Below are 14944 nucleotides of genomic sequence, written 5' to 3'. Positions count from 1 at the left end.
TCCCGAGTTTCCTAAATTAAGGTGACAAAAAAAGGTTTTGGTAGTTTCATCTGCCGCTCTATTTTTATTTTCATTTCCTGATTCCGGTTATAAAGTATAGTATTTTCATCTAGATTGGGGATGAGTGAAAAAATGCATGCATGGGGTTCACCGTCTCAAATGCATCTACATCTAGATCTTGAGTCAAGTGGCTGTTGATGTGGGGTTAAATGGTCATACTGTAGTTTTCAGAGTGGTTATCGGTCAAATTCCCTTCATTTTATAGGCAATCTTTATTCCAAAAACATGCATAGGGGTTCAATCTTTTCAATGCGAGATCAACCCTTGCCATTCTTGCATTCACGAAGGTGAAAAACTATCAGGAGAGGAATTTGCAGGTTCACACAATCTATACAATGTCCAAATCCATTTATTTTACAAGAATAAATAATTTCAACTTAACTTTTTTATTCCATTGTTTTTTGTGCAAATTAAAATATGGTGAAGTATATGTACAGTATAAATGTATATAGGTAGGCCTATAGTTTGACATGACCTAATGCAAACAAAAAAGTATCCGGTTTCTGGTGTGGAGCTTGTCCCAAAAGTCGTGCGGCAACACAGCTTGTTTTTTGTTTTTGTTTTTTTTTACTTTTTTTTTCAAATGTTGGCTGATGATTGCAAATGGTGCCCGACTAAATTTAGTGCAAAATATATGGGAATCTAGAGAGGACACATAAAGCTTACTTGTATACTTGATCACAACTCCCATGTTTTAAAACACGTTAAAATTGTGCAGCAGCAGATTCCAGTCAAACCAGTGAGTGTGGCAGTTTCGAGACATCATATCTTGCATTAAAATTTTTTTTTTTTCAATTTGGCTGGTTTGCATGGCTACGGTGACTTTTATTTTTTGGCCTAGCACAAATAAATAACTTTAATACATCAATAGTTTTTCAAATATTTTGCCTTCAAACTGACCATAAAACTCACAAAAATATTATTTAAATTACATTTGAATTTGAAAAACGTGTGATATTCTAATTCTTCTGCAATATATTAATATTTAGGCCAAAAAAATAATTTGTGTGTTTACGGTAACAGTCTGGGGAAAAAAATTCAGGTAGATAGGTAGGGAAATGATTTTATGCTGTTATTTTTTTTTTTTTTTTTCATTCCAGTTTGAATGTTCTTTTACAATGTTTGAGACATATTAACAATATAGGTGTACTGTATTTTTTTGCAAAATGACACAGTTTTAGGATGGCAATTTGGCCACAAAATTTCCAGGTACCGTAAACATGACATTTTTTTTTTAGCCTATGGGAATAAATATGTAATTGGTTGGTTTAAAACATGTACACTTAAAACCAAATTGGTTTGTGAACAAAAAGTTGCCAGAATTTTAGATCACAGTGTACATACATATAGTAAAATTGCCTTTCAGTGATTTGTTGTTGTGTCAGTTCATGACAGAAAGCCAATGAGCAAACTTTCCTCACAAACGTCAAAATGAAAGATGCCAATTGTTTTTCCATAAAAAAATCTTAATTACACAGTTTATTTTATACAGTATATTTAACAAATGTCTAGTGCACTTATAAAAAATTATACATAAATAAATCTGAAGATTGGAGGAAGCAAATCCCCACTCTGTATTGTTTGTAACTTTTGTTTTTGCCTCATTTCACCTTTACTTCAGTGTTCTTTTGCTCAGTTCTGTTTCATTTTGCCAGGGTGGGGGTGCTGATAGCAGTTGATCAAGTCGGAATTGCTAACTTCTAAAAAAAAAAATTATATACATGTACACGTACATGTACATGGTGCTTGATGCATGCACATCCACACATGTAGACGTACAATATGTGCAAGCACTGTTTTAATTGTTATACATGTACTTAAGTGAAACGGGCGTTTAGTGTTACTTGTCATGCTTCTGGAAAGATGTAAACTAAGTGTGTTTGGTAATTTGAGACACCGAATTAGTGCAATTCCGACTTGAGTCAAGTCTATCCAAAACTACAACTCTGGCTTTTGTGCAATCTTTACAATTGAAGGCTGGAGATATTGTTTAAAAAACAATTCACTGTATTCCTTAACTGCTTTCCACTGGTCTGCATTATGATGAATCTTCTGCACAAACATTCCTTTGGATGTCCAAACAACAAACAACCCAGATGATACATTTTTCAATTTGTTTAGAACACCAATTTGACACAACACTTGGTAAAAGTAGTCATGTTTTTCCTTCAGAGAGATTGTACAATTTTGTTCATTCCCTGTCACATTCAAACAGTCAATGGCTTTGGCTCCAGCAAAACTTTGTGGATCTAGGTTGTGTGCATTTTTTTTGTTGTGTGGACATTTGACCTCCACACACTGCACCCCACAACATGTGCAACTGACCATGGCATCAGGAGATGCTCCAAGAAATGGTGAATCTGGGTCTATGTAGAGCCCAACATTCCACAGTGTAACACTTTGATGGCCCTCTAACTCTAAACACTGTTTCAGAGAAGCCAAGGCCACTGACTCATGATCAATCCCCCATTTCATGGCCCTGGTTGGAAAGAACGAGTTAAGTCCAAGCATTTTGGAGCAGAGTGAAGAAACATCCCTCTTTGACGATCCATTCATGAATTTGACCACAGACCCCAGTACTGATGCAGTAATTCTACCATAACGATAGAGGTGCCACAAGTTCGATTTTCCCTGTCCAGATGTGCTTGATGCAATGAGTTCTGCTTGCTCTTCAGAGATTTGCTGACGGTCCGGAACTTCAGTTGCTTCAAGGTGACAATAGGGTGTTGGTAGTTCTGTCTGCAACTCTAGTTTTACATTATTTTCATTTTCTGATGCTGTGTCAGTGTCTTCATCTTGCTTAGGGAGGAGTGAAAAAATGCATGCCTCTGGGCTTACCCTTTTCAATGCATCTAAATCAAGATCTCCTAAAGTGGCTGTTGATGTAGGGTTGAGTGGGCGTACTGACCTATTTTCTTGCCGGCCTTGACTTGACTGATGTTTAGGCTTTGTGAAGCTAAGATCTTTAAGGGTACATGGGTCTAAGTCCCTCCCATTCATGCAGTCTTTGTTCCAACTACAGGCCTTTTCAGTACATGCCTGTGAAGTGTAACCTAGGCGGTTCGCTGCCTCCAACTTGAACATTACTGCTGCAATATGGCTGCATGCCTCTCCAAGCCTGGAAATAAAATATATGTAACACAAAATCATGTTAATGGAAGACAATCTCCTTATCACCCCAATCCAAGAACACAAATGTGTAGGGCCCCTGTTTAGTTTCGATCAAATTGCAGTCAAGGTGTTTTCTTATTTAAATATGATCTTTTTAACCTGAAGCAGATTTCTGATGACACATTTCTTTTGTAATTGTTGAAGTTCCTTGGGGTAGAAATTCAAACGTTCTTATGCTGTTTATGGTTGGTGCTATGTGATTCAGCACACCTTACGTGTTCAAAGTACCCCCAAATTACCCTAAAAAATCAGCACCCCATACATGAATGTTCCTACTGTCGCATTGGTTAGTCAAATAATTAAAAGTGGATTTTTTTCCCTCATAGGAACCAGGCCCGTAGATACACAATCACCTTGTGAGTCGGCACTAAACCTAGACCTGTTAAGCTAGCGTCAATAACATAGCCAAGTTCACGGGTCTCAAAACATAATATTTTTGTCAGATTTTAAAGTAATATTCCAAGTGAATTTTGATGCACTTCTAATGACGTAAGCGATTAATTTCGTAAAACGCATTGATTTTTTTCCTGATGATGTAATGAGCTATGTAGGAATAAATTATTTTGCTGTGCCAACGACTACTACTAGCATTCAGTAGTTGGCTACTGTTACTATTGTAAAGTTGGTACTTGGAGGTACATGTGACTAAGTACCATTTACCCTGAAAAAATATTTGCACTTAAAATCCTTCAACTTGGCTAAAGTTTAAAGAGTAAATCTTGGAATGAATTTTTACAAAACATAAAGTAGGCCCCTAGTCATAAAACATATATGCTGCTTCTGAAAAGCATGTTGTCCTTTTCGGAATGAACGTTGCAACCTGACGCTGCTTTTTTTTCTTCAAAATTATATCATCTCATCATAATGATGATTGGACATGACTCTGGGACTGAGAAACACTTCCAATTTTGTTACTGTTAGGAAATACTTCAAAAATTCTCTCGACTGTCCATAGACTTTGTACTCAACCGCTGAAGTGGCGTCAGGTTGCAAAACTTTTTCCTTGTCACAAAACAAATTGAAGTAAAGCTCTTCTCTTACCCTGCCATGCACATGCAGTGAGCAGCAACTACTGATCCTGTGGATTTGTTGATCATAATCCAGGTACTCACAGGGGGTTTGGTCAAGCTCTGTGAATGAGTGACTCTGCTTCGAAGTATACACACAGGGCTATCAGCACTTACTGAAGAATACAGTATGGCCTGGACAAATCCATTCACGAAGTAGCTGTAGGAGTCCAATGACTTAAATGATTTCATTGAGTCTTTAGTGTATGGGCCAGGTGAATTAATCAAATAATTATACATGTCGCCATACTCGAAGCTTTCAGGCCACAAGGTTGGGTTGTTACTGTACTGCAATCCTCCACCGAACGGATCCGGTATCTGTAAAGTTCCGTTTGGAAATTGAACTGTTAATTTGTCATTGTACCTTTCTCTCGATAACTGATCAAGTTGGTTGACGTATGACGATGTACACTCCGACCGACTTGCCTTCGGAAAATACAAATGCTCTTCATATATTTGATTAATAACGGATAGTATCGGCCGTCTTCTTGCGTACGAGTGCTCGTCCGAGTCCATTTTACTATTTAGAAAGTGCGCTGAAAGCAGACGTTTGCCAACCAGCAAATGCGCATGCGTCGGTTTCCGGTCAATGTTTACAAACAATGGAAAGGCCTAGACTATACATGTACGCGCTCTAGGATCTTAGCTACGAACAAAAGTGCACGTACTGTATAAAGTATAGTACCCAGAACCATATATCAGCTTTCGAGGTACGACCTGCGATTATACGAGCAGTTTTGTTAGCGGAAAATTTAGTGATGTTAGCAGATTGTTTTGTTTAGCTTGTATTTGTAAATGTATGTTGGATAATGAATACTGTTTTGTATGTAAACGTTTCAGATGAAGTGTTAGGCCTAATCGTATAATTGGTGATTTTTTTGACGACTGTGACAATACGGCACGTCACCATGGTCACGTGGATAATGTATGCAGAGCTGCATGGTGTATCACGTGGATTAGCCCCACTAGTGTGGCTACACGTGGATATGTATACAAGCCACGTACGGGCCGGGTCTAGGTGTATCCATATTCCATGGTGTATCGTGACCCAGGACGGGTGTACCCCACATTAATGTGGCTCAAATACTCCACTTTTTACACGTTGTTAACTGTACTGGGATGATATGGGGGGGGGGGGGCATGTGTTTCACGAAAAGTTGACAAAATTGAGGTGAAGTCATCACGACATGAATATGATGGGATCTTTGTGTTAAACATCTTTTTATTGGAAGATATACACAAACTCACAGAGTGGTGTTTTGTAGGTCAAAAAATAGTGAATGAAAAGAAATCAGAGTACTAGTGTAGGCATGGAGCTATAAAAGTGAAATTGTTCGGAGTATATGACTTGATATCGAGGCTGTCATGTACACTGTATGTTGTTAGTGCAATCTTTTGGATGAACTGACCGACTTACATTTCCTGCATAATATCTAATGATCTATGTTTCCTACCTCCATGTTGCATGCATGTTTGCTATGAACTGACATGATCTATTTTTAATTGGATGTTGAGTCAGTGAACATTTATTAATTGAAATTTCATGGAAGCGATTTTGTTGAACATCTTTTCTCCAGATAGTTTGATCGTATTGTGTTAACTTTGAGGAATGTGGTTACTTGGTAGGCCCTTGTCTTTTGTGGCATTTCAGTTGACTCAATATGGTTACAGCGGCATACAACTGTATTGAAATGCCCCAAAGAGTATTAGGTGACTACAAAGTAAGCAGTATTGTTGAAGCAGTCTATGTTAATTATTAATTTTGTGGGTTGCTGTGGTCAATTTATAGATATATGATGTGTTGCATTAGATGATCAATTTACAAAGTGGTGTATTAAATTCTTTGGCACATCATTTGTCAGAAGTCAGCCCCTTATGCTTATTGAGGTTCAACATTTACAAATAGGGTGACAACTAAAGTGCTACTACTGCAATGGTATTCTTAACAAATTAAGGATTGACTATAAACAAAATAAAAGTGCCCTTTACAAATACAATAAAGTATTTACAAGCTGCTTTAGCATGATGCCAAAAGTCTGAAGATCTGTATGTTGTGTAAAGTGTGGCATGATCGCGTACAGATTCAGATGTGTATGCTGTATGCACTTTTCAACCTGCTTGACCTTTGTGTTCGACACATGTTTGCATGTGATATTTGCATGCGAGTGCATGTGATCATGTGGAAAATAACATCAATTACATAACTATGGTGGGGGGAGGGGTGTGTATGCCCTCCACAGACAGATGTTCACGAGTCCTGAGTATGTTCTGGTACAAAATGGTTGAACAATACATATATGGTTTGTCTTCAGTTCTTTCCCCTCCTTTTCAAAAATGTACATACTCCTGAAGCCCACATCGCCCCCCCCCCCCCAAGAGTGTGACTGTACATAATGTAGTTAAGTCACTTGAAAAAGGCAAATGTCTTTTGATTCTAGTTGATCATGTGTCTTTTAAAATCTTGAGTATTACACAAATCTGCATGTTGTGCAAGACAAAAGGCAATTTTGTGAAGAATTGTATTGCGATTGTTACACACTAGTTGTCACCCTAACTGTATTCATACTTCATTTACAAATGTATTTTTTTCTTTTTATTTTGTTTTCAGAAATGAAGAGTGTCGTGACGCCATCCAAGACATCAAGTTCCTTCTGGTCTGTTTTTGTGCAGTTCGTCCAGTGTGTCTGTCCCATTAACCCTGCCCTGTCATCTCATTTCATTCCTTAGTGTGTTCAGTTCATTCCACATTCACTCCAACATTTCATCTCCTAAATATCATATGAATAAAAGTTGTTACATGTGAGCTGAAGTTGTTATATGTGAGCTGAAGTTGTTATATGTGAGCTGAAGTTGTTATATATGAGCTGAACTTGTTTTTGTGAGCTAAACGTGTTCTGTGTTAAAGCTATTTTGTTATAAAGTTTACAAAGCTGAAGTTGATTGCCAATTCAAAGGCAAAGATTACTTGCTGAAGTTGATTGCCAATTCAAAGGCAAAGATTACTTGCTGAAGTTGATTGCCAATTCAAAGGCAACGATTACTTGCTGAAGCTGATTGTCAATTCTGAGCTAAAGATTACAAAACTGAAGTTGATTGTCAATTTGTAGCCAAACATGACAAAGTTGAAGTCAGTTAATGTTTTCAAGGTAAACTCAAGATTTATATCAGGGGATGTGTGGAAACCAAATTTCCAACAAGAATCAAAGTGTGGACAAAATGCAATCCCATTGTGTATCATTGAGTTCATACAAGAACGTACAGGCATGCTTGAGTCTAATGCTGAACATGTGTGTGAATCAGAACCTGTGTACATGTTTGTTCCTGTGGCAGATGTTGAAAGACATGTGAATCGATGGAAGAAGTGGAGAATCAACAAAATGACCACAAAGAGATTGAAATAGCAGAAAGCAGTGCGAAGGTTGAAGGCCAGTGGGCAAACATGCTGCAGTAGACATCAGGTATTGGATTGTGTTGTAGAGTATATCAAAGAGACAAAGAAGGTGTCAAAACCGAACAGAAAGAAAATCAGAAGTTGTGAACGAAGACAAGCATTGCATAGGTTGAGGAATGGCAAGGTCATTGAACAGCGTATGAGTAAGGAAGAGAGGAGGAACCATGAGAAAACACAAAAGAGTATGCAGAGTCACACAAAAAGAAGTCTGTCTTATGTTATCAAGAAAATGAAAAATAAAGAGCAGAGCCAAAAAGGGAAGTCGATCAAACATAAGAATGAACAGGTCTTGTTGAAGAGAAGTAAATGTTCAGATGGACTAAATGAGAATATAGGAAGGAAACTTCACAAGAGATGTAGTGTTGAGAAGTCAGCAGTTACGGATGTGAATCGTTCTATAAACGAAGTACAAGTCAAGCAATGTTGGTTGTGTGATCAAGTGGATAGTGAACACGATCAAGTTGTGAAGTGTGATACTTGTAAAATCTACTATCATGTCAATTGTATGGGATTTGCAAACATTCAGTCTGTGCTTGCAAGCAAATCCGTAGCATGGCTGTGTCTAAAATGTGGGAGGTGTACCTACAATGACTCTTTGTTGTATGATCTTGGCATTCCGACAGATGAGAACAAATTTGAGATGCCATCATCTGAAGTGTACACGGAGGAAGCAGCTGTTGAGTCATGCACTGAATGTGTTTCTAGCACGCCAGAACACATTGAAGTATCAACTGTACATGGAAATGAAGGTGAGGAACAGGCAGGCAATGACAAAATTGAGCATGTAGATAACATGGACTGCAAACATGCATGTTTAAATACAGGTGAAAGATATTGCATTGTTCAGCAGACTGGAGGTTATTTTTTACGCAGCAAGAAAAGTACTAATGCTAAGATTAGTTGTAGTAGTGGAAAGGATAAGAATGAGGAAAATCAAGACAATGTACAGAGGACAAGAGGTCAGTCTGCAAGGAAAAGTACAGATGTTAATGGCAAAAGTAGAAAGAAAGAGCGAGTGTTCATACAGAATGAAAGGAACAGTGTTGAGAAAATTAAGTCCAAAAGAAAAGCTGGAGACAACATGGAAGATTTAGCACAAGATTGTGACAAGAAAAAACTCGGAGTTGAAATACATGTATGTACATGTAGTAGTAAACACAGTTGCTCTTGTAAAGACAATCAACAGATTAATGAGACTAAAGAAATCAGATGTATTCAAGGTAGTTTTCATCAAGGTGATCTTAGATTTGGAGACGTAGCTGGTCGACAATGTGTTTGTATGAGCTTGTGCGGAATCCTCTTTAGCAAAATTAAGCCGTTGAACATGTGGTGTTGCAAAGACATGGATTTTGTGTTGAATAGTGGCAATGAATTGTACAGATATTTGTCTCGTAGCTCTACAATGATGGATGAATATTTGTTAATCAGCGAGTTGCCTGATGAAATTGATGCATTCGGTAAACATTTCCACATGAAGATTGATGAATCTGTTTCTGGTAGCTTTGGAGAAGAAACACGTCTGATTGAATTCAACATGATTCCATTGAGTTCTGCAGTGGAACAGACAGTGCAGAAATATTGTGCATGTTTTATTTGCTTCAAAGGGAACACATTTTCAGTAATTGCTCAAGAAGGAAAGTATTATATTTTTGATTCACATTCCAGAAATCAGCACGGACATCAGGACAGTGAAGGAAGAAGTTTGGTCAAATGTGTGTCGTCATGGCAAGGTGTGTACAAGTATTGTACTGAACTTGGAAAATCTATGAATGTCATTGACCATGAACAGTTTGAAATTACAGGTGTTACTGTCTGGGTAGATGATGATCTGAGTATCTGTGGTTGTGATGAGGCTCTCAGTGGTAGCTCAAGTAGTATTGGACAGATAAACAAAGACATTGAACACGATGTAGAAATCATACAAGCTAATCAACCTGTGAATTTAAAGTTTGTTCCTTTGGATTATGACCAAAAGATTGCATTGTGTGAGAAAAGTGGTGTGACCAACATTTGTCTAGATGCTCATGAAATTCCCGTGAAATGTGAAAAGTTGAGTAAACCTGATTCTATAAAGAAAATTCAAGGTGACGGTAACTGTTTCTACAGAGCTATTTCATATGCTATTTCAGGAACTGAAAATAATCACATGCAACTCAGAATGGCAATTGTTCATCACTTGTTGGAAAATGCTGCTCAGTTTAGGTGCTATTTACGTGAAGGTTACAGGACGGTGGAAGAGTATGTCACAAATGCAAGACTGTATAACAATGGAACATGGGCTACCGAGGTAGAAATCATTGTAACAGCACACATGTTGGATGTCGGTATTTACACGTATGATGATGCCAATAAGTGGTATTTATTTTCCAATAGATCTACATGCACAGACAGTAGAAGTGATAGTTCAGAGATGTCAGGAATTTATTTGCACCACAAGAATCAGGTACATTATGATTTAGTGACAAGTGTACATGAGTTCAGAAGAAAGGCACTAGACAACATTCAGGAGCATGATGACAATACATCAAAAACACGAGTGTTAAAAAGATCAAAGAGACGCAAACGTGTTAATATAAAGAAGAGGCAAAAAACTAATCGAGACAAGCAAAGGGAAAGATATCAGAGAAAGAAAGATAAACAAAATAAAAACGATGGTGTAAATGTCAGAGAGAAGAAGAAAGGTGCAAAGAAAGAAAAATATCATAGTTGTGTGCAATACAGACAAGGTGCTATTGAGTATGGCAAAAAGAGATACAAAGAAAATGCAGCAAATATCACTGGGGTCATGAGGAAAATATACCATGAGAATGCTGATTATAGGCAAAGGAAGAAGAAAAGTGCCCAAAAAAACAGTAACAGAAAATACAATAGTGATTTTTCATATAAACATGCTCATATTAAATCTATGAAAAACAAGTACCATAGTGATTCATCATATAGAAATGCTCTTATTAAATCTATGAAAAAGAAGTACTGTAGTGATTTATCATATAGAAATGCTCTCATTAAATCTATGAAAAAGAAGTATCATGGTGATTTATCATATAGAAATGCTCTTATTAAATCTATGAAAAAGAAGTACCATAGTGATTTATCATACAAAAATGCTCTTATTAAATCGCTTAAAAAAAAGTATTCTTTGAACAAATTATATAGGATGAAATTGATAAATTTTCAGAAAGCAAAATACCACAGGGATCAGTGTTATCGTGAGAATATGAAGCGAAGGAATGCTGAACGACAAAAAAGAAAGAGAGCAAGTCAACGTATTATGAGCAATGTAATGAGAAATTGGAGGCAAGATGTGTCATCAGGACCTGAATATATTTGTGCAGTTTGTCATAAACTTCTTTTTCGAAAGCAGGTTGTAAAGTGTAATCAAAATAAATACAGAAGTGACGATTGCATATCTCATAAATATCTGCATAAGTGTGCCAACAATGAAAATTGTGGTGATAAGTGTCGTGTGGCAGAATCAAGTAGATCATGTTTGTGGATTTGTTATACATGTCACAGGAAATTGCTTCAGAACAGGATCCCAGCAGAAGCTTGTGCAAACAATTTGGCATTGGAAGATATCCCAGAGGAATTGAGTTGTTTAAATATATTGGAGGAGCATCTGATTGCAATCAATGTGGCATTTATGAAGATGATGGCTTTACCCAGAGGTGGACAGAATGCAGTGCATGGCCCAGTTGTTTGTGTACCTTCAAATATTTCGGAAACCGTAACAGCATTGCCTAGATGTTCTAATAATAATGAGTTAATCAGGGTGAAGTTGAAGAGGAAATTGTCATTCAAAGGATATTACCAGTACCAATTTGTAAGTAGAGAACATGTTGAACGTGCACTACAGTATCTTAAGGAGCATAATGTCTGGTATAAGGAAATTGAGATAAACTGTGAGTGGGACAATCCCTTGGAAGATGAAAATGAAAACCAAGAAGAGCAACAATCTGATAATTCAAGTGAGAGTGATGAAGACACAGATGTAGACACAGATGAAGAACGTCTGACAGGTATTACTTACGATACATGTTTGCAGCCAGTGAACATTGCTCAAGATGCTTTGGATCAATATTTTGATGATGTCATGTGTGTTGCACCTTGTGAAGGAAATAGCCCAGTCAGAGTATTAATGGAAGAAGGTAATGAGGCCAAATGTTTTCCAGCGTTATTTCCAACAGGCGGCCCTATTTTCAGTGATGATCGTGATGTGAAGTTAAGTCTCTGTAGATATTTTCATAACAGGTTGATGAATGCAAATAATAGATTTGCAAAGTGTACTCAGTATATCTTCTATGCTCAATACTTGTCAGAAATACAGCAAGTAATGTCAAAAGTATCAATTGCAATGCGTCAAAGTTCAGGCAGTGTACATAATGCTGAAAATGTAAATGCTAGTATGATTAACGATAGAGATCAATTGAGAGATATTTTACAGTCTGATAGTGGGTATAGGTTTCTAAAACCAATCAGAGGTACACCCCCATACTGGCAAGCAGCTCAGAAAGACGTCATGGCTATGATTAGACAACTTGGAATTCCAACATGGTTTTGCTCATTTTCAGCAGCTGATATGAGATGGCCTGAAATCATTAACACGATATTGAGACAACAAGGTGATCCTAGAGATGTTGATGATTTGGATTGGAATGAGAAATGTAAAATATTGCGAAGTAATCCTGTTACTGCAGCTAGAATGTTTGACAAGAGATTCCATTCATTCTTGAAAGATGTTATTATGTCCAGAGCTCAACCTATTGGCAAAGTGAAGGATTATTTTTATAGAGTTGAATTTCAGCAAAGAGGAAGTCCACATACCCACTGTCTATTTTGGATTGAGAATGCTCCAAAATTGGGATATGATAATGATGAAGATGTTATTAAATTCATTGATTCTTATATCAGTTGCAAATTGCCATCCAAGGACGAGGATTCAGAGCTGAATGACATAGTGAGTCACGTGCAGCTACATAGCAAGAAGCATTCTAAGTCATGTAAAAAGAAAGGAACTGAGTGTAGATTTAATTTTCCAAGACCACCATCCAGTAGAACCTTCATTACTGAGCCAGACCTAATGGATATTGATGATGACCATGATGATATTCGTACTGATGATAATCATTCTGATGGTGAAGATGATAATGATGAGGGTGGCGATGGTGATAGTGATGACGGTGATGATAATCACAGAAATCAGCAATGTGATAGCAAGAAGCATAGTGATGCCAAGGAATTATTGAAGTCAGTTTGGGATGCAATACAGAATGAGGAAAACCAGAATTTATCAACTATACAGTTATTTGAAAGAATGAATATTATACAGGATGATTTTGAAAAGGCTAACAATACATTGAGTCACAAACCTACTATTGTCATAAAAAGAGAACCACAAGATGTATGGGTCAATCTGTACAATCCTGATTTGATAAGATGTTGGAATGCTAACATGGATATCCAGTATATCACCGATGCATATGCATGTGCAGCTTATGTTGTGTCATATATGTCTAAATCAGAACGTGAAATGGGACAGTTATTAGCAAATACACAGAAAGAAGCACTGAAGGGTAATTTGGATGCTAGGCAAAGTATGAAAGAAATTGGTTGTGTATATCTCCATAATCGTGAAGTATCAGCACAGGAAGCAGTGTTTCGAGTATGTGGTCTTCGATTGAAAGAGGGTTCAAGGAAAGTCGAGTTTATACCTGTAGGTGAGAATCCAGTCAGAATGAGTTTACCGTTAAGTGTAATTCAGAATAGATCTGAGGATGATGACAGTGACATATTCATGGCTAATAGAGTTGATCGCTACAAGGCAAGACCAGATCTTGATAAATTTAAGGATATGTGCCTTGCTACATTTTGCTCAGAATACAGGATAATATATAATGCAAACATTAACAAGAAAACTAAATCACCAGTGTATGAACTTAAAGATGGTTTGGGTCATGTACAGAGGCGTAGTAAAACTGAACCCGCAGTCATAAGATACCCCCGATTTTCAGAGAATAAATATCCTGAGAAATATTACCACAGTATATTGCAGCTGTTTCTTCCATATTGTGTAGATGCTCATTTGAAACCACCTCAGTTTGAAACATTTGAACATTTCTATAAAAATGGTGCTGTATGTCTACATGATAAACTGAAATCTGTGTGGTGCATTGTTGAAAGTAACCGCTCTATATATGAAGCAAATGTGGAGTCTCTTGAAGCAGCAGAACAGTACGTGAAGAAATTTGGTCTTCAAGAAGATGCATGGGCTTTGATTTGTCCTAAGTCTGAGCAAGAGAGACTTGAGTGTGAAGCAGAACGTGAAGCAGTTATAGAAGAAGAGAACGAATTTAATATTCCTGATTTGCAAGCTGATGAAACAGCAGAAAAAATATGTAATATTGAACCACATCCAGCAAAAATATCAAAGCAAGAAGCACTCAATTTATTAAGATCATTGAATGAACAGCAGAGACAAGTGTTTAATAAGATTCGTAACTGGTGCTTGAAGAAGGTCAATGGCAAAAATCCTGAACCATTTCATGTATTTGTGACAGGTGGAGCTGGAACAGGAAAAAGCCACTTGATAAAGTCAGTTCATTATGAAGCAACGAGACTTTTTGCTAGAATAGTTCAAAATCCTGAGAACATGTCAGTTTTGATAGTTGCGCCTACAGGAGTTGCTGCATTTAATGTCAATGGTAGTACAATTCACAGTGCTCTTTCAATCCCTGTTGATGCGAGATTACCATATCAGCCACTTGGAGAAGAGAAATTGAATACGCTAAGGAATGTGTTACAAGATCTTCAAATTTTGATTATAGATGAAATATCGATGGTTGATCACAAGATTTTGTGCTATATACATGGACGTTTGCGTCAGATGAAACAAACACGTAATCATAATCCTTTTAGTGACGTCAGTATTTTAGCTGTTGGAGATTTTTATCAGCTACCTCCAGTCAAAGGAAAAGCATTGTATCAGAGAGCACTGCCAGTAGATCTATGGAATGATATTTTCCAGAAAGTAGAACTTAATGAAATCATGCGACAAAAAGGTGATGTACAGTTTGCAAAAGCACTGAATAGGTTGCGAGTGAAAAGTAAGAAGGAAAAGTTATCAGAAGAAGATGTAACATTGTTGAAATCCTGTGAAACTGGAGAAGATTGGAATGATGCATTACATATCTACCCA

General features: G+C 37.1%; 1 protein-coding gene across 1 annotated transcript; it reads right to left on the bottom strand.

The window, feature by feature from the left end:
* Positions 1-1784: 1784 nt before the first annotated feature.
* LOC119736969 lies at positions 1785-4915 on the bottom strand. Its single transcript, XM_038211015.1, has 2 exons — positions 4273-4915; positions 1785-3178 (listed from the first exon to the last, which is right to left on the bottom strand). Exons 1-2 carry the CDS (start codon positions 4812-4814, stop codon positions 1999-2001), a joined length of 1722 nt encoding a protein of 573 aa, XP_038066943.1. The 5' UTR covers positions 4815-4915; the 3' UTR covers positions 1785-1998.
* Between the last annotated feature and the right edge of the window lie 10029 nt (positions 4916-14944).

This window comes from Patiria miniata, unplaced genomic scaffold (assembly GCF_015706575.1).
Source record: "Patiria miniata isolate m_02_andy unplaced genomic scaffold, ASM1570657v1 HiC_scaffold_3, whole genome shotgun sequence".
Lineage (NCBI taxonomy): Eukaryota > Metazoa > Echinodermata > Asteroidea > Valvatida > Asterinidae > Patiria > Patiria miniata.
Note: the sequence above shows the minus strand (reverse complement) of the source record. Positions and strands in the feature narration are given on the sequence as shown.

Excerpts from the sequence above, each read along its gene's own strand:
- LOC119736969 (XM_038211015.1), bottom strand. The coding sequence starts at position 4,814 with ATGGACTCGGACGAGCACTCGTACGCAAGAAGACGGCCGATACTATCC. Across the intron at positions 3,179-4,272 it reads CACTGCATGTGCATGGCAGG|GCTTGGAGAGGCATGCAGCC; the intron begins GTAAGAGAAGAG and ends TTTTATTTCCAG.